Source organism: Pogoniulus pusillus, chromosome 34 (genome assembly GCF_015220805.1).
Source record: "Pogoniulus pusillus isolate bPogPus1 chromosome 34, bPogPus1.pri, whole genome shotgun sequence".
Lineage (NCBI taxonomy): Eukaryota > Metazoa > Chordata > Aves > Piciformes > Lybiidae > Pogoniulus > Pogoniulus pusillus.
The window spans coordinates 6,637,129-6,656,620 of record NC_087297.1 but is presented as its reverse complement, the minus strand read 5'-3'; the positions used below and the strand labels follow the sequence as shown (position 1 = coordinate 6,656,620).

The window sequence follows — 19,492 nt, the reverse complement described above, 5'->3', positions numbered from 1 at the left end:
GGTAGGTAGGATCTAACAGCAGCGTGGCTGAGTGCGGAGAATGAAGGTTTTTTCACAGCGCTAGGACACCTCAGTGCCAAACTGTGCAGCTAAAGCACAGACCCACATCAAGATGAGGTTCAAAGCAATCCAGATTCATTTAAAGCAAGATGACTTGGATTTTCTGTAGTCCTCTGCGCTGACTGGCTTCCAGGGTCTTTGTTTTATCTTGCAGAGCATGGATAAAGTCCCAGTCTCTGTCTGCAGCAGCACAGAACAAGAGCGTGTCTGTCCTGGCGCTTCTCGGGCTGGCGCTGCTGCTGGCACCAGCAGTCACAGAGGCACGCAGCAGCCTGGCCCTTCGGCAGGCACCAGGCAGGGCGAGCTGCAGGGCAGCTCTTGGTGCCACAGCCCTGCCCCGAGCGCTGCCATCCCCCCAGCCTCAAGGACAGGGATGTTGACTGGGGAAGTTTTCGGTCTTTTTAGAAATCGCTTAAAGGGGCTTTTATGTTTCCTGTCAACAGCACAGGCTTAAATGTAGCCGAGTTTACTGCAAGTAAAGAGAGTTTTCGACGGAAAAGTGAACAGAACAAACTCAAGCACAGACCAAGGGAACCACCCAGGAGTTTGTTTTGCCATTTGAATTCCCCAGAGCGTCTGCATTTAGCAGTCTGGAGATAAAAACGTGTTTAAAATGATAACATGAAGTAAAATATCATAGGAAGATCATCCAAAACATCACATAAGCCGCTTTGAAAAGGGAACTGGTAACGTGTTTTAAATGTTCCCGTGGCCTGGAGACCCCAAATACACACCAGGTAACACCTGGGTGGGCAGGAATAATGAGGTAAATGGGTTGAAGGTTTTTACTCTCATGCGTGCTTCATACTTTAAACACCCATCCACGGCTCACAGGTGAAAACTAAATAGAACGCAGAACCACTTTAGTTGGAAAGGGCCTTTAAGATCATTGCATGGGGCGGGTTGGGCCTCCTTTAAATGTCCCTTCCAAGCGAAACCATTCTTTAAGTCCAAACATTATCTAACTCTCCACAGAAAGTTGCATATAGTTGGATTGGGTTTAATTTTTTTTTTTTTTTTTTAATGCAGGATGAACTTTCACAGACAAAGTTTCCACGCTAAAATTAAACGCCAGAAGTTGCAATGCCACCGGCTTGGCCAAGCCAGGCAAGACGTTTTACCCACCAGCTGCAACTGGTGGTAGCGGATCTCCGTCCCTCTGGCAGGGAAGCAGGTCCACGCCAGTCCCAGTGCTCCAAGGCACACCAAGCTGCCACCAAACCGCGCAGCCTGCCAGGCACCCCTCTCGCCCTCCATCCCCGGTGGCTCATGGTAGGAGAACGCGCACACCTGCGGAGCGCTGCGGGGCGGCGGCTGCCCGCGCGGGGCTCTCGGCAGCGGCTCCCCGGCTGCAGGTCGGGCGAGCGGTCGGAGGGTGGAGTGAGAGGGACAGGCTGGGCTCGGCGCAGCAGTCCGCGGCGGGCGGGCAGCCCGGCACTTTCCTTTTCGGCGCGGGGAGGAGCGGCAGCTGCGCAGGCGTTGCTCGCACCCTGTTGATTAGTCAGTGCTGGGATGGCGCTTCCTGGGCCAGGCGAGGCGGCGGCGACGGTGGCGGGCGGCCCCAGCCGGTCCCGGCGGGCGGCGGGAGCAGCAGCAACCACAGCAGCAGTCACCCTGCGGGGCTCCCCTTCTGCCTAGCCCGGCATGTCCCGGGGCGGCCGACGCTGAGTGCGGCGGGGTCGCCCCGTCCTTCCCTCTGTCCCTCCCCGCTGGCTGCAGCCCCGCCGGGTGTGAGCACCCCGCCGACGCTGCCCGTCTGGCTCCCCTCCCATTCCTCCGTCTCGTCTTGCCCTCCCCGGGCTGGGAAGATGGACCCCGGCCCTCCGCTGGGCTGCAGCCTGAAGGACGTGAAGTGGAGCGCAGTGGCCGTGCCTCTGAACCTGCTCGTCAGCACCTACCGGCTGCCCCAGATCGCCCGGCTGGACAGCGGTGCGTGGGGTGGGGAGCGCGGCGGGGCGGGCGGAGAGCGGCGGGGGCCGCTGCTGGGGCGGGCTGCTCGAACCCCCCGGGGGCACCCTCTGTTCTCCCGGGCATGGAAGGAGCGGGCACAGCCTCGCGGCTTTCCGCAGCACTTTCCGTGCGGGCTTTGCACCGACATCTGCCGTTATCGGGTGCCGGTGCGAGGCTTCGGCACCGCCGGAGTCCGTGCATTGCTTTGCATCGAAATATCTGGGTAATGACCCCCTCCGCTCCGAACTGTGCGCGTCCGGGGGAGCTCGGCGCAGCCCGTTTGTTCTCAGCCCATGGGAAATGTCCTCGCAGCCTCAGACTGAGGCACTGAAGGGCATTTTCGGTGCTGGAGCGCTGGGATGAGGTGATGCTCCACCAAGGCCAAATCAGAAGGATTATTAAATAGCCAAGTGGGCTAAGTCCCAAACGTTACACTTCACTGGAAAAAAACCCGAGTAAAACGCAGGAAGCCTTTATGGTCTCCAGATAAGTTTTTATTGTGGTTCCCTTGGGTGCTCACCTGCAGTTTCCAAGTCGACAGCGTTTTGTTTACACCAGGAAATAAGAAGCGGCTCTGCCAGCAGCCTTGCACCTCAGCTGCGTACGTGTCTTTAGGTATCGTGTCAGCACGGGCAGCTGGGGACATGGGGGCTTCTGTAAGACTCGGGCAGCTGCTTTCTGACCGCCTCTGTGTGCGCACTGCCCAGCGCCCCTGTCCCTCTGGGAATGCAGCAGGTACCTCATGCACCAAGAGGAAACCTCCGGGCTCATTAATGCGTTGGATTTGGAAGTCACCTTGTACTTAATGCGATGTAACAGAAGAATTCTCTTGCAAAGTTTTGTAATGATTTGACAAGTCCAGAGCAAGGTCCAGGTGCAGGGCACGAGTAGTTTCTCACTAACTGCAGTCCCTATCATCCAGTGGTGATTTAAGATGGGGCTTTTTCACCTTGTCCCCCGATTATGCAGTGCTCTGCCTATCCCTTGTAGTGCTTCTTCCAAGCAGGTTCAAGACGAGCTTTGTGGCCTTTTTAACTGCATTTGGCTGGTTTTCCTACCGTTGAGCATTGTCCTATGAGAATGGCCAAGCTGGTGTGTTCAGGAGTTCCTCATTGTAATACCTTCTGTCACTAGGAACAGTTAAGATGGCCTCCAGACACTGCACTTAAGGCTGTCAAATTACTTGAGCTTCCTGGCAGCGATTCAGGCTTTAACTGGATGTATGTATTGATGAGTTACTAATTTCCTTTTCTGCAAGTTGGACTTCCCAGTCTTCCTGATCTTCTTGTGGTGTTTTGTTGGAGGGGACCTGAAAGAGGTTTGTGAGTAGAGAATGTTTCTGGGTTCTGAATCAGGTAGTTTATTTGGGGGTGGGGGGGTTCATGTGTCAGACATGGTGATGGGAATATCCCATAACTATTGTGGAGACCAAGATGATCTGGATTTTATGCAAAGGCTTTTTTGCTCCATGTGGCACACTTAGAGCATGTGCACAGGCAACTAGAAGTGAACAGCTCTGAGCTGTTTTGCCCATGTCCTGAGATGGCCAGACATGAGGCAGCTGTTGGTGTAGGTGTCCTGCGAGTTGTGGTTGAAGCACATGCTAAGCCCTGATAGGAGGCAGGCTCAGGCGTAGCACTGTGGTGTGAGCTTTGGGTTGGAGCTGGTTGAGTTCTGGCCACTTCAGCGTGCAGGCAGAGGCCTCTCAGCCTGCTTTTGCCTACTCATATGATGTACCATTTAGGTTCTGGGACCACAGATGGCAGACAAATCAATATTTTATACAGAACACAGATGCCATGGTCTTGCTGGTATGCAGAGGACGCTTCCTCTGCTTCCAAAGGAAACCATGCATCAGTGTGCAGCCTTCTAAAGGAAGAGAGCTGGGAATATGCAGTGTCTGTGGAGATGAGTGGAGCACCTGCTGTCCCTGGGTGGTTGGTTTACACCCCTGTCCATGACCTGCAAAGCTAACAAGTGAAGCTCTGTCAGAGAAGTTTCGTGGTGATTGCCCTGACTCCAGTCCAGATGTGTGTCCTCCAGTGCTCAGGCAGTTTAAGGCTAACTCTGTTAACTAAGTAGCGTCTTGTGACAGTTTTATCAGAATGCAGCTATTTTCTCTCCTCAGCCCTGCTGCAGGTACAGTCTGCAGCTGCTCACTGATGGGTCAGGGTTCAGGTGCACAGAAATGACCTCATCTCTTCTTTAGGTGCTGAATTCCTCTCCAGATCAGTGGAAGCTGCACCTGTTTTATGCTGTTGGAAAGCAAGCCACCTGTCTTCAGTTACCTCTTGATTTTGTGGTTGTCTTCTGCTGTAGCAATGAGTTGACTGTTTCAGTCATCATAAGGTTTTTCAAAAGCCAGAGTTCATGTTTTTCTGGAGGGCCAGGATGTCAGAGAGGACTGAAAAGCTGGAGCTGTGTTGTCTTCAGAAGATGCCAGCCTCATTGTGTTGTTTCTGCCATTCTCAATGGAGTTAGCACTTGGTGGATTATGTTCTTAGATGATACCCACACTCAGTTTTTCACTTCACCCTCAGGCCTTTCAGTTTGAAGGAAGAAAATGGGTATGGTGAATGCAGTTTTATTCTTTGAGTTTGGATGTGCAGCTCCTGGAAACATGCCCTTAAGTAGTTCAGTTTGATTTCTTGACAGAATGAAGTTATGAAATATTTATGTCTGCTAAATTTGGTCCTCTGCTAAGAAGGGAGGGCTCTTCCTGATGGTGTGGGATGAAGGAGTAATGGGAGGAAGTAATCAGTCATTACATCAAGATATAGTTGGAAGTAGTTGGGCATTAGTGCCTCTATCTATTGAGAAATGATAAGTAGGCCGACTTCTGGAGTCTTTTCCAGATGAGACTTTGAAACTGTTTAATTGTGTTCTAGGTTATGCCTTTTGGATACTGTCAAGTCATAAGTCAAGTTCTGTTTGTTTTGATCTGTTCCTGTGCTTTACTATTTTGCTGGTGAATATTGTTCCTAAATGGAACAGAAGGTCTGTCACTCCTGAGAGGAAGCAGGTTGTTTTTCTGGGTTTTTTGTTTGCTTCTGCTTTTTTCCCAACATATATAACAGCTTAAGTGTTTCTAAAGGATGACTCCAATCCAAAGCTGCTGAAAGAGTGCTGAACACCATACCAAAGAAAGTGAATGGGCTTCATCTCATGCTGTGGAATTCACTGAGTGGGCTGCTTCAGATGAAAAGAAGCAAGATTGAAAGAGCAAGAGAGGAGTGGGCTTTGTGCTGTGCTTTCCCTGACCTCCCCCTTTGCCATCTTGATCTGCTTTGTCACAGCTGATTCCCAGCCCGGTGACACCAGCAGGCTTGCGGGTGGGTGCGGTGGGGAAAAGACTTCTCCCTGTGAACCCACAGCAGAGAGATCTTATCAGAGTGTGGTTGTTGTAAGAGGGCAGAAGGTGAGCGACGCTGGTCTGAGAACGGGCGGCTGCGCCTGGGCTTGCCTTGGTTGTCTTCGCAGCTGGAAAAGGCTTAGAGGGAAGTTGTGCCTATGCTGTAGTGATGTCCTGCATGATTATCTCAGGGCTTTAAATGGCTTAATTACTTTTCTGAGTGTGGTTTTAAGGTTAAGATGTGCAAAATACGGCTGTAATAGAACTGAGCTTCAGGCTGGGCTTTCTTTCATAAGCTCAGTGCTGCCGTTGTACTCCCAGAGTCTTGGCATTCTTTTTCTTAGCAGAACTCCCTTTTCCCTGGCTGCCACTGCTGTTGCTGCAAGAGCAGCCTTTGCTAGCAGGTAGGTTTTACCCACAGACTGAATGTGAGCTGGGGGAGAGGACAGAAATTGACAGTTTGTGTACAAAGACTGAAATTTCTGTGGTTAAGAGGACAGGTGGTCCTCTGATTTTAGCTGTTGTGTTTTTATGCCAAGGGATCAATATACATGCTCTTAAACATAGGAAGGTGTTACAAAAGATGTTATGTTATGCTCCTGGGATCAAACATAGTGGCACTTGTCCTTAGCTCACAGCAAAGTGGTTCCCTACTGTCCATGCTGAGTGTTTCTGGAAGGGAGGTCGTGGACACTGATGAGCCACTGAGGCTCCATTTCTGCCTTTAGAATCACAAAGTGGTTTGGGTTGGAAGAGACCTTGAAGATCATTTAGTTCCAACCCTCTGCCATGGGCAGGGCTATCTCCTATAGTACCCCAGTTTGCTCAAGGTCACATCCAACGTGGCTTTGGACACGAAACGTGTGGTTGCTGAAATGACAGAAATAGTGGCCATAAAGAAAGGAAAAGTCTGTTAAATAGGTAACAAATTTGCAGGGTGATTTCATCATCCTTACCCTGAGTGACTGTCAGCAGTGGGTGATCATTTGTGCTTGTGCTACTCTTGCTTGTGGGGATGAAGAGCTTTTACTTTATTTCAGATTCCCTTTCTCTCTCCCATTTCAAAACTATTCATAGTGATGTCCATCTACCCTAGTCACGTTCAGGGGAGTGGTGTTCCTTGCAGCACACGTTACTGTAGGGTTTATTCTGGTTCCAAATACCTGGAAACCGAGCACCCTTGTGGCTCACCAAAGCCCATGGCAGTCAACAGAGCAACATGGTTGTGTAGATAATGAACGTTTTGGATTGTGTCACTCTGCAAAAGTGAGTTATCTGTGCAGCTCAGCAATGCTGTGAAGCTACAAAGAGCTTTATTCTTTTAAGGTCTGAATGCTGCTATCCCTGCTTTAATTGTCTCCAATGACCTCCTTCTTTTGCGAAGCCAGTGCAGGGTCTCTCTGTAGTCCGCTATTGAATGAATCTTTAAAGGGGATCATGTGGGGGTAGGGCAGAGCTTTTGAGTGGACCAAGAACAAAGTTTCAGATATGCTCAGACCTGGGCAATGGCTGTGATTGATTTCCCACTTGGGGTATGGCTGTCTGCTGTGTACTGTGGTGTGGTAGGTGACAGTTCTCATCTACTGGGCAGACAGAGAAGTGTCTCTGATGTAAAGGCAAAAATCCTCAAGATGTTTGCATCCCTGTGGCTTGATTCCTTCCTCACATGCTCAGCACCTTTAAAACTCCAACTGTTTGTACCATGTGCTTTGCCATTAAAGTGTCCTCTTGGAAGCATCTCCTCCTTGCTGATGTTTCTTTCCTCCTTTATCTTGTGCTCTGCTTTTTGCATCAAGACAACTGAACGAAAAAATAATTGATAGGTTGCCACTAACCACTGCTCCTGGGGTTTTGTTTTGGTTGGTTTGGGTTTTTTTTTTCCTTCCCCAACTGACAGAGATGTGTTCCAGGAACATTTTAGTGAAAATACTTTTAATTCATTTAAAATCTGCAGCTCCTGAATGGTGTCTGTGAAGATTACTGTGCCCTGCTGGAGATGGAGACCAGTAACTTGGCAACACCTATTCCCAGGTGTACCCCAGGCTTCCAGTGAGGCAGATAAAGAGTTCAGCAGCGTACCTGGTTTATACCTAAAAATCCTTTATTTCTTTGTGCTGCCTTGATGCTTGGCAATGATTTCACATAGAATAGTATGTTTTTTTAACCAGTATGCCATTGGGACTCCACTGGGCCCTTGATATTGTGTTAGGGCTGCTAGGATGCAGAATGTTTGCCTTGGCTCTTATTTCTTACACACTTAATAAATGTTCTTGTTCTTTTCTGCCATATACTAGGTGTGAAACACAGCTCTTTGTTTCAGTTCCTAAAGTTTTGAGCCTTAAGTGAAGCTTTTGTGTAAACCAAACTGGCCAGACTTCTCTGGGACAATTCAGATCGTTCCAGGTGTTGGAAGGGGAAGTGCCATTAACTGAAATTCATCTGCTCCAACTTTAAATTAATGGATAAAGTTCTAGAGGAAGCTTAATGCCTTGGATCTTATTCTTTTAATTTCCCCTCCATTTAAATTACCTGTTGCTCTCAGATAAAGCACAAGATACACATCAAATCAAAGGAATTAAGGTGTCTCGAGCAGTTAGTAAAACCCTTAATCTTTAAACAAATGTAGTGTGATGAATCATGCACTGCTGTTGCAAGATGCAGTAGTAAGGAATGGTACAAGTCTGGTAGGAAAGAAAGGTTTTGTTGTTCTACACTTTGTAAGTGCTGTTCTGGAACTAGGTGTTCCTGGCTTGGGTGATTGCGTGAATTGGCACTCCCTGTAACAGCCCAGCGAAGGCAACTCCAGGGAGTATGCCAGGATGAAGTGCTGGAGGATGTATGGTGCCCCAGGATTTGATGGAAGTTGTGGGAAGAGCCACAGCGTGTTCCACTCATTCCAGCGGTGGTTTGTCAGCAGTGAAGGGCATGGGTGTTGCTGTGTTTCCTTTTGGCATTAGGAGTAACAAGTTGGTTGAATTAGGGAAGCTTAAGTCTCTCCCCTATAGGAAAATATTCATCATCTTAATGTGGATTGCATCTGACTCAACCCCAACCTTCACAAAACCCAGTGAGCCAATATTTCAAGGCTGAAAATGTTGCTTTTAATGGTGCTTCCCCTTGGAACGACTTTCGCATAGCATTTGTGGTGGGTGATTTTCATACCATTTACGTGATGAAAAGCTTGTGGAGCTACCTCCACCTGCAGCCACGGCTGTAATAGGGAGGCCTGGCACAGGGACCTGAAGTTGAGACCTATCAGCAGAGTGAAAAGTGTTTCTGCAGAGGATTGAGGCCACCTCTGCTCCGCAGCCTGTGCGGCAGCCTGCGCTTGAGTCTAAAACTGCAGCTATTGCTGCTCTGCCAGGGCACCTGCATGCTTGGCACCAGCAAGAGCACAGCTGCTCTGCCTTGGTATCTCCTGTGCTGCTGCAGCACGGTGTGTCGGCCGTCAGGCTTCTGGCTGGATGCTGGGTGGGGGTGGAAATGCCTTCCTGGGGGTGGGGAGGGCTTGGGTCCAGCCTGCCTGCCCTGCAGTTTGCTTTGGCTTTCAGTGTGTGCAAAGGAGTGGTCAGAAACTTGGGCTTCAGAAAGAGGTGAGTGGAGTATCTGTTGAGGAGGGTGGACAGGGAAGGAGGTGACTGTGTTTGGCCCATACAGGGCATTAACACAACTGGATGTTAATGTCACTGAGCTCCTATAAAGAACCAAGAATAACGTTTGTGTATGTATATATTTATATATATATATATATATGTATAGTGTCAGAGGCTGGGAGATGCCTGAATGCTCACCCTGATGAAGTTACTACTGGACTTGCCTCATGCCAGGGCTGAGCCTTAGTGACTCAAATATGAGTGTTATGTAAAATAAAACATGCTGCAATCATATTTGTGAAACAAGCAGGATAAACCTATCTACAGAGTGCTGGTGGCAGCGAGGAAGTTGGTCAGTTTCTGCTCACAGTCAGAGCTAGGGGAGTGGGCAGAAAAGCTGAGTGTGGGACTGAAAGCCTCCTTCACCAGGCCAGTGCCTGCCACATGCTGCTCTGCTTGTGGTCCTTGTGCCTTCGTGACAAAATGTGCACCTGGTGCAGGTGAGGACCTAGCCCAGAGGGCAGCAGGTTTCCAGGGGAAGCTGAGGGGTTGTAGCTACAGGCTGGAGATCACTGCACAGGGTTGTGTGTCCACCAACAGCTGTGAGGTGTTGTGAGGCTGCGTGGGGATGTGGTTCCCATTGCAGGAAGGATGAGGGCTAGATGGAGACGGTCTAGGGACTGACCACCCTGAACTGCTTATTCACAGAACTGTGTGTCCTGGTTTTATCCAAGCATGTCCCCTGCTCACTGTGCTGACACAAGCTGGACTGCAACATACAACTCCCACCTTGCAGCTGGGCTTGTCAGAGTCAACAGGCTAAAAACTCAGTAGCTAAGTTACTTCCAGGAACTATTTCAAAGTAGCCCACCAATGCTCAGATACACCCTCCCCTTGGTGTGCTTTTCTGTTTGCAGCTTCTTGCTGTTGTTGTTCCAACTGGCAGTTTCACTGATTCGCCCCTCTGAAAGCAAGCACTGACTGCTGCTGCTTCCTGGCACCTCACCATTCTGGAGATGAAGGAGGGCATTTTGGCATGGGAAGATGATGGAAACTTACCTAAGGGGTGGGGCACGCTAGCCCAGGTCTTTGCTTCTTGTCTGGCCTTCCTGTCACAGCTTTCACTGGGTCCCTTTGGGTCATGGTTGGGTTCAGGCAGCCCTTGGGGTCATCCCCCAAGCTACTGTCCTGCACCTGTGGGCTTCTAGTAAGTGTTGCAAGTTACCTGCAGTTGTTTCCAAGGTCAGTGTAAGGTAAAATACCCAGTGCTGCCTAGCAGTGCAATGAGTTGCTTTCATTTCTGTTACCCATTTTTGCCTGCAGATAGGACAGCCCTTCCTGTCACCCCTTCCAGCACTGCTGGGACATTGTGTTCTTGGCCTGTCCTCTTATGGCTCCTGTGCATTGCTCCTTCTTTGTTGCTCCTTGCTCTTGTCCTTTCCCTTCATGTCCTCTTCCTTTCCCTCAGCTTGGAAGAAATCAAGCTGTTTCTTGGTCTAGACAGCAACACATGCTTGGAGCATGTACCAGGAGTGGTAGCTGCTAATGTGTTACCAGAGGTGAGAAAGCAAGCAGGGAAAGTTATTTCAGATGTTCAGACTTGAAGGCTTCCCCTCACAGAGACCAGAAGCTGGACCTACAGCTTGTTGCTGCTGGAAGGAGGCTTGTGTTCAGGGCTTTGCTGCAGACAGGTGCAGGTAACGTGGGGTCTCCCTCAGTGGAGTCCTGCACTTTACTGAAGCAAAACAGCACAGCAGGGAAGGGAGTTTTGCTGTGTATTGGTAGGCTTTGCATGTGTGCTTCTGTTTGTTGGCTAGCACTGACTGCTTGGCTGGGAGAAAGTGAGTGGAGATGGTGCATTTGTAAGGAAGTTGTAATCTGTGCCTGTTTGTTATGCCAGTTGACTATCTGGAAGGAGTATCTTACTTGTATAACCTTTTTGGAAGGCTTGCTTCCAAAACTTGAAGCTATTCCTGCTTCTCTTCGAACAGCTTTGTTCAGGCTGCTGTTCATTAAAGGTGGAAGTGCCTCTTTTCCTCACTGAAGGGGAGCCACAGCCACACACATTGGCTCTATCTGCCATCTTATCCGGGCTGCATTTATGCAATGTCACTGTGGCCAGACTTCTTTTCTCTTAGTCTGCAAATGTGAAGGTAGATTATGCTGAGAGCAGAAAGAAAGAGAAAGCCTTGATGGAGATGTGACTCAGAGATGATAGGGCTCCATTTGCAAACACAAACTGTGAGTAGCTACACGTGTGTGTTCCTGTGGTCACTGAACCCAGGATGTGGCTGTAGACAAACAGCAAAGCTGCAACACCACTGCAGCTGAATGCAGGGCAGGCTGGAGGAGGAGATCACTTCTTCTCATGCGGTATGGCTTGCATTGTCAAAGGACATTTGGGTTCCTGTCAATATTTATAACAGAATATCTTAAGACTAAATGGCCTGTGGGCAAAGATAAATGTGCCCTCGAGGGGAAAGGGAGGCATGATGGGCTAGGCTTCTCTCTGTTCTGTGTGCTGCTCACCCAGAGCAGCTTTTCCCTTTACAGGAAGGGATTTATTGTACTCCCATTGTGCCTTAAGATAATAGAAATAGTATCAGAGAGGTGCTGTTCTCTTACCTCTTAATGCTTTATTGCAAACAAAGCCATTCTCTTTAGACCTTGTAGTTTCAGTGTAGGTATCTGTGAAACAATGGCAATGTATTGCCTTCAGGGTTAGGACTGTTCTCGATCAGAACAGAATGAGATGCAGCTTTGCCTGCATTCCTCTTGTTAGCATGCCCATATTGTTCAGATATTGCCCTTGGATGTACCCACCCCAAACAGGTGCCTTATTCCACTTGACCATGCAGAATTTCTGTGGATATATGTGATCAGCCTGTGTCTGAAGGGGCATTGCCCTCTTACTGGAGACAGAGATTTTTCCAGGTTGGGCAGAAGGAATAGGAAGGAGATAGCTAAAGGGCAAAGGCAGTGGCAGCCCCAGCAAGCAAGTGCCATGTGTTCCCAATCACTTAGTGCCTGCATGGTCTCTGGGGGGATGGGAAGATGAGCCAGGCCACTGGGCAAGCAGTCAGGTGGCAACCCAACTTCAAGAGCAGAGCTGAACTTCTGCTCTCTTCTAGCTTCTTTTATTCCATCCTTAACCCAAGCTGCAGAAGAATCCAGAGACAAATTAAATTGTAATGATGAGTTCTTTCAGAGCCAAAGAAAACTACGCTTGAGTGGCTCCTGCACTTGGACTACTTTAATTGGGAGCTTGTCCAAGATGCCCCAAGTTCAAACAGGGATCACTGGAGTGCAACACAAAGCAGCTTAGTGTCTCTTTAGGACTTGGGGTATATAGGGAGAGGACTGAGCATGCCTGCTTGGATACTATTTTAAAATATCATCTAATTATAACTAACTGTCAATGAGAGCTCCCCGGATCTCATGCTGTGCCCAGAAAAAATCTGAATGAATAGGCTGCTTTTCTCTCTGCCAGAGCAATCTAGACTCAAATTCTAGGTCTTAAACTGATGAGGTTGGTAGGGTTAAATTTTTCTTCACTGGCACGTTGAATCTAGGGAGTTTTGCCCATGCTTCCCTGACAGGCTCCCAGCTGCTGCACGCAGGAAGAGACAGATGATTCCTGCAGCAGCTGAGGTGCACAACCACCTCCAGTTTTATGAAGGCAACCACTCTGTCTGTGCTGGGAAGTAGGAAGCCAGGAAAGCATGTAGTACAATGCTAAATGCTGACCTCCCACTTCCAAGTACTAAGCTTCTCCAGCTAGGCACCTGATGCTAAACAGGCACTTGGAAACGTATCCTCCAGTGGACCTCATGATATTTATAGATCTGAGCAGGAGCTTTCTAGCACGAGGAATGCTTGCCTCTAATGAAGCAAAACCTCAGCTCTCTTAATGAAGCATTTAAAGGGGCTGATTTGGATGGCAGCAGGCTGCCCAGAAGTCTCATTACTGCTGTGTTTTCCTTCTGTTCAGGTAGTGCTGTCATTCTCTTCATCCATACCTATCAGACTGCTTATGAAAGCTACCCTCTGGATTCCTCATTTCCAAACCTGGTACAAAGGGCAAATAAATATTTTAAATCTATTTCTCCTCCCAGACTTTGGCCATGAGAATTCAAAATGGAAAACAGACTAAACATGAGACAGACATAAAAATTCCTTTCTCTCCCTCTCTATGGTAACACTAAACTAGGCTGGAACCTCTCTTGCATGCACTAAAAACTTAGCCCTCTCCTTCTCTGTATTTCTAACCTGTGATCATTTTTAGTGTGGTTAAAGTTGGCATTCTTTGCTTTTACTCATAACACTTCAGATTTGTGATCTTGGGTGACTTCGAAACCAGAAAACATTCTTCCATAAGAATCTCGGTTTTCAACTGAGTGGTGCTAAGATTTATGTGATTTATGTGTTTTTTTCCTTCAAATATAAATTCTCATGTTACATGCTGGCCACTATTCAACATGTTGCAGAGGTTTGGAGTAGTTTAAAGAACTGCTGAAACTCTTAGGGTGGTTTGTAAGCAATCCTGGTGATTAACTGACCTGTTGGTTCAATCTTGCAAGTAAATCTGTTGTGAGGACACAGCAAATCTGCAGTTACATCTGATGGTGCTCAACATTAATAATAAGAAGAATTATGACAGCAGCAGAAAGTTGCTGTGTTTTGGAATGCAAATGTTGAAGATGTTGTTGTACTGAACGTTGGGGTTTTTTTCTTCCCTGTGTGGGGGTGGAGAGCAGCCTGTGTTGAAAGATGTGTTTTGGCTTGTTTGGCTTGAGTTCATAAAAAGTAAGATTTCTCATTTGGGGATGTTTGTTCTGAAGGCTTGAAACAAACACAAACAGATCTCAATGAAATCTGTGTTGTCACTCTTCTTTTTCTTTTCCACTGGTGTTCTTGTGAGCACAAAGCGAGATGTCAGGGTTCAAACTGTGAGACTGCTCAAGTCAGCAGAGCATTTCCCATCAATGATAGTGGCACTAGAATTCCACTTGGTGTTTAAAATATCTGTGCCTCCTCTTCCCTGCAGTAGGGCAAAGAGGGTTTTTTGAAGGCTCTGAGGTGCTGTCTCTGTGTATTTGCAGCTAGAGGAAAGCTTGCCTTGGAACAAACTGGATTTTTCAGTGGATTAATCTGTTCCATAGCCTTCTAACAAGATTATGGTTTATGCTGATTTGTTGCAACAGCACTGGTATATCCAGTCATTCCAATAGCAAAATGCTCATGCTAAAGAAATAAATCTGTCTCCTTGCTGGCAGGCATCAGAAGAATGAGGGGGGGATGGGAGTCTCTGCTCCCTTGTTAGGGATTAGTGAGTGATAGCTTGAGTTCAGCACCAGTTGGACTGAAGCAATTTGATTGTATCAGGCTTTTGCAGAGGGGTTGGAAGTTGCAGAAATAAAGCCTTATCTCCTTTCTCTTGATTATGAAATATTTAATGGTCACCCCGAGCAAAGTTTGATCATGGCACCGTGAGGCTGAAGGATTACATCAGTGCACAAAGTGCCACAGGATGTTAGGCTGTCTGGCACTGATGCTGTCCTTGCCCTCTCATCTCTAAGCAGGTAGGGCTGGCGAAGCCAACTGGGTGCCCTGTTGTTCAGAGACATTGAAGAGTGTTGCAGCAATGGTTGTGTTTGATCCAAGGAAAAAGGGATACAGTGGAGAGAAGCTTCACCTGGGTAGATGCATCTTGCCCATCTCTTCCTGAAGCTGTGTCCCCTCTGCCCAGGGCTGAGACAAGGGCAGTTGCTGGTAGTGGACCTTGCTGCAGGCAGTTTCAGGAAGCTGAATGTCTCCGTCTGGGCTGGATGGGGTTGGATGATTCTCCTGAGAGTTTCCTTCATGGTCTCTGCAGCCAAGTACTAAAGAGGCAGCCTGAAACTCTTGGTGAGTTTGCGAGGCACTACCTGAGCTGGCTTTGATGCCTGAGCTCATCTGTGTCTCAAATAATTTCTTTTTTGTTTCTTTGAAGACAGAGCCTTTGAAAATATTTTTGTAATGTGAAAGGTAGTTCTGAAGACCAAGTAGTTGAATCTTCATTTGAGAGACAGAACAAAAGATTTTTGACTAATTTTGCCTGATCTTCACTGCTTTGCTTGTGAGTTTGTTTTTTTTTTTGGCAAAGGAGAGAAGAATGTAAATCATCTTAAAATCAAAATATGTATGAATCCTTATGCTGCCAGGGAGAAGGCTTTTATCCACTGTGAGATGTGGGGGTCTACACAGTTGATGGAAGGCTAAGTCAATAGTACTTTGGATTTCTTTGGACAGAGAGGAGTCTGATTGCAGCTTGAATTGTGACAGCAGTAGTGATGGAGATGATGGGAACCAGCACAGACCAATGTACTGCAGGAATGGAACAGTTAACCAGAAGCAGGTATTGAAAACTACTCAGGAAATTGCTTGAGAAGGAAGAAAGGAAACTGGAAAGTGATTATCAGCGGTCCTAGATACAACTGCAATTTCTATTCCTGACCTTTGTGTTGCAAGCTTAAAAGGTTGTGTGGCTGGGGCCAGAGTCCTCTGCTCCTAATCTGCTGCCTAGTCTGAACGGGACCACTCTCAGGCTTTCCTAATGAATCTGCCCACTTCAAATTAAAAATTTAGTGCACTACATTGTGTAGCCCTGAGATGTTTAAATTTTAACGTGGATTGAGCTTGTTTTGGTCGAGAGTTGGTGGGTTGGGTTTTTTTTTCCAATCTTCCTCCTAGAAACTACAATATTTGCTCCTCAAAATGACAATATTTACCCTTTTATCTCCCAGGCAGTCTGTATTTAGGCTTTGCACCATACACCCCCATGCAAGTTGCTTTGCTTTTATAAAACAAGGAAGTTTTGTCTGATCAGCTGCATAATTATTATTTGTTTTAAAGTTATTATTAGCCCTGGGTGTTTTTTTGTGTGTCTGTATGGAATGACAAAGCGAGACTGATAGCAGGGAGAGGCTTTGAAAGCAGGTTTTGCTTTGGTAGCAGTCGTGTTTCCTACAGTGACATGCTCTTTTCACTTCTCTCCCATTAGGCATTTTATGCAAGAGTAACTCTTCCGAGTATCTGTTCAATCACAGTGACAAAAACCCTCACACAGCTTTCAAACCTTGCAGAGCCAGCGTGCAGTGATGTTGCTACAAGTGAAGTTCCTCCTGTAACAAACTGCTGGGTGTTTTCCCTCTTTCCTTGGTTAAGGAACATGACAAGGATGTGGTTGTTTTCTGTATAAATTCCTGCTGCAACTTCAGACTGGAAAAATTTAGATGATGTTGTCCTCCTAATGAACTTTTTTTTTTCTCTGACCTACATCGTAGTTTTGGGTTTGGTTTTTTTTTTGTCTGTGGAAGAATTAGCACTGGCAGGCTGAACAGCTCTTTGAGATTTGACCCAGTAACCAAGTATAGTGCTAAAGCTTGAGTAAGCAAACCACCCTGCTTTAATATTTATTGCTCTTTGACATTCATCGAGGTATGTCTCTATAGATAAATACCCAACAGATCCTCTGGAGTGTAATGCAGCATGCAGGGGAGAAAAAAAATGGTTTGACTTCCTCCCTCCACCCTCCCTCAGAAGCTATTTGTCATGAGGAGAGGTTGCATGACCTGCTAGATAAAGAAATAAAAGGAAATTATTTGTCCTCCTTTGATTATTGAGACTTAACAACAACTTGTGTGCTTCTTCCCCCAAAATGTAAATTCCAAACTCAGCTTTATGAAAGAAGGAAGCTTTAAGTGTTAATGAAAGGATCCAGGCAGACCTTAGAGCAGCCTTCCAGTGTTTGAAAGGGGTTGCAGGAGAGCTGGACAGGGACTTTTTACAAGGGCATGAAGTGACAGGACAAGGCTTAATGGCTTCAAACTGGAAGAGCCTGGACTTAAATTAGAACTCTGGAAGAAATTCTTTCCCACAAGGGCCGTGAGGCTCTGGAACAGGTTACTCAGGCAAGTCGTGGATGCTCCAACCCTGGAAGTGTTCAAAGCTAGATTGGATGGGGCCTTGAGCAACCTGGTCCAGTAGGAGGTGTCCCTGCCCATGGCAAGGGGCTTGAACCTTTGCAATCTTTAAGGGCCCTTCCAACCTAAAGCATTCAGTGAACTGGAGGGGAGGAGGCAGCTGTTCTGCCAGGCAGATGATGCTGCAGTAATGCAGCTGAGTGCTGGAGGTGAGGGCTGACACACTGATAGTGTTGTGGTGGATAGGAAGTCTGATAGAAGCTGTCTTGTGCACTGTTGCAGTTTCAGTCTGCCCAAAACAGCAAAGCCACTCGATGGCTTTAGGTGAGGTTCATGCTCACTTGCTCACTCGTTTCTTTCCTTCCCTTGATGGCCAATGCTCTTAGGTGGTTAGGTGTGCCAAACCTGCAGGTATTTGACAAACAAATAAAGCAGCTTTGTCTTCTCCTGAGTTAACCAGATTCTGCTTTTGTTTCCCCTCCACTGCATGTGGAGAGGGTTATATAGGAGCAGTCTGGTTTCCAAAGTGAAAGAATTGATAACCCAATAAAAATAGATGCTAAGCCTCAAAGGTACTGGAAAATGGACTGCTTGGAGTTGTCTTCCAGAAGCCTGTTGCTCATGCTTTTGCCTATTTTGGGGGTTTGGGGGATGTGTTTTTCAAAGAACCATAAAAGTAATAAACAGTGCAGTGTTTCTTGAGTGCTAGTAGTGGTGCATCCATGTGTGCCTGAGTCAGCTGAGCTCAAGTTGAAGTTAGCAGTGACAAATCTTTGTGGTGCAGCCTGATGTACACCTTGATATTGCTTGGTTTCCTTGCTCTGTTTGGAACAAAAGGTTCCTGTCTGATGGTTTCTGTGGATGGCTACTTCTTGGGTTTTGTTGTCTTATATTTCAAGAGATCAAAAAGCCAAACGACCAACTGGCTGAACCAGAACCAAGGAGTTTGAAGACTGTGTAAAAGGGTCACTGATTCCCAGATGAGAATGGCTGAGGTAGGATTGATAGATATTTCTATGTTCTGTAGAGGCAAAAGGGTGCTGTGGTACCCAGCCTGCTTTGAACACTTGGCAATACCAAAAAGCCTCCCTTGGAAAGGCTGCAGGTTCCTGTGATGCTTGCAGACCCTCATTGCCAAGGAGTCTGAAGACAGTGTGAGCATTGCTTGCAGTTTGTAGGTGCTCACTGTGAACAGCTGGGCCTTTCTGACCTGTGGTGGTCTCTTCAGGTGTGCTGTATGGTCAGTGCTAGGCCATGGGCTCCCTACATTTTAGATGTGCTGAGAGGAGGTCTTGGCTTCAGCTTTTACATGCAGTGAATCCTCCAGTAGATTAGAAGACTTACTCTTAAGGTGTTACCCATGTGGGAGCTTATGTGACCAGCAGATACTTGCAGAAACTCGAGTTTGCCTTTCCAAAAGTAAGACAGTTTTATTAGTTGACTGGTGCAAAGTGTTGTGAATTCCTTCTTTTAGAATGGAAAAGCAGCACTGGCATTTATATTTGTGCTTGCAGCATGACCTCCCTCTGACCTGAAATATCTCTGCATAGAGCCATGAAGTCCATAATCTGTCTTTTTTTGTTTTAGCAGTAGGTTATAGCTTCATTTCTGGCTGGGGCTGTGCTTTGTTTCTCATAATGCAGTAGCATAATGTTAAGGTGTATCTTAATGCATGGCTTGTTTGGTCCTCAGCCAGGGAAAGTCCAGTGAAGCTTTATGCCCAGTGAAGCATATACTGTGTAAGTAAGACTCCTCAGTGCAATGACAGCATGATAAATAAATTAAAACCTGACTTTTTTCCAGCTTCTAATCATTCTGCATTCTCTTAGCTTCCAGTTGCTGCAAAATAAACCTCGCTTGCTGCTTTCCCTTCTGACAGTAGCCACATGCTGACAGCTCCCTGTAGTTCTGTCACAGCTCACCTGACCAGCCAGCCACTCCTTTTAGCTGTATGACAAGTTAACCTTTCTTTCCCAGCAAATGCTGGTGCAAGCACAGGTGGGGAGAAAGTTGAAGTTGTTAATTTGTGTGCTGTTGTAGGTACCTGGCTGAGCACTCACTGAAATGGTTTTTTTAATGCTGCTGAGGTTTTCCTGTGTAATGATGTTGTGCAGTTGTGGAACATTATATGGAGTAATGAAACTTGCCACCTGCTTAAGTGACCAAGGCAGGCTGGGTGATGCACTCCATTGCATGGCATCTGTTACCTTGCATGCAGATGGTGTTCAGGCTTAATGAAAACACATGGCCCAAAGTCTTGATGAGTTTCCCCTGGGGGCTGGCAGGCATCATCATCACCAGCTATTTCACAGGAGCCATCTTAGGTTTCCTGTGAGCTCCTGGTCCTTTTCTGTAAGGCTCTGTGTTGCAGGAAGAGCACTTTCTGCATGCTTGAACCGATGTGTAAAGGACAGTGTTCATCTCACTTTGCAGTCCTCTGCGATGAATGAGAGGAGAGAGGATTGCCTCTGTAACCATCACCTTCCGGGCAGGAGGAGATGGTATCGAGTTCATCTGGTAAATGGCATCTTGCATGTGCCAGCTCTTCCTCTGAATTGCTTGTTACCTGCTGC

At 47.2% G+C, this 19,492-nt stretch overlaps 1 protein-coding gene across 2 annotated transcripts in view; it reads left to right on the top strand.

The window, feature by feature from the left end:
* The first annotated feature begins 1,112 nt into the window (after positions 1 to 1,112).
* GAREM1 (GRB2 associated regulator of MAPK1 subtype 1) overlaps positions 1,113 to 19,492 on the top strand; it is a 108,087-nt gene continuing 89,707 nt past the window's right edge. For both annotated transcript variants that reach the window (XM_064170700.1, XM_064170699.1), the window contains exon 1: positions 1,113 to 1,989. In XM_064170700.1, the coding sequence (XP_064026770.1) occupies positions 1,869 to 1,989 (121 nt within the window). In that variant the 5' untranslated portion in view covers positions 1,113 to 1,868. The remainder of the gene's footprint in view (positions 1,990 to 19,492) is intronic.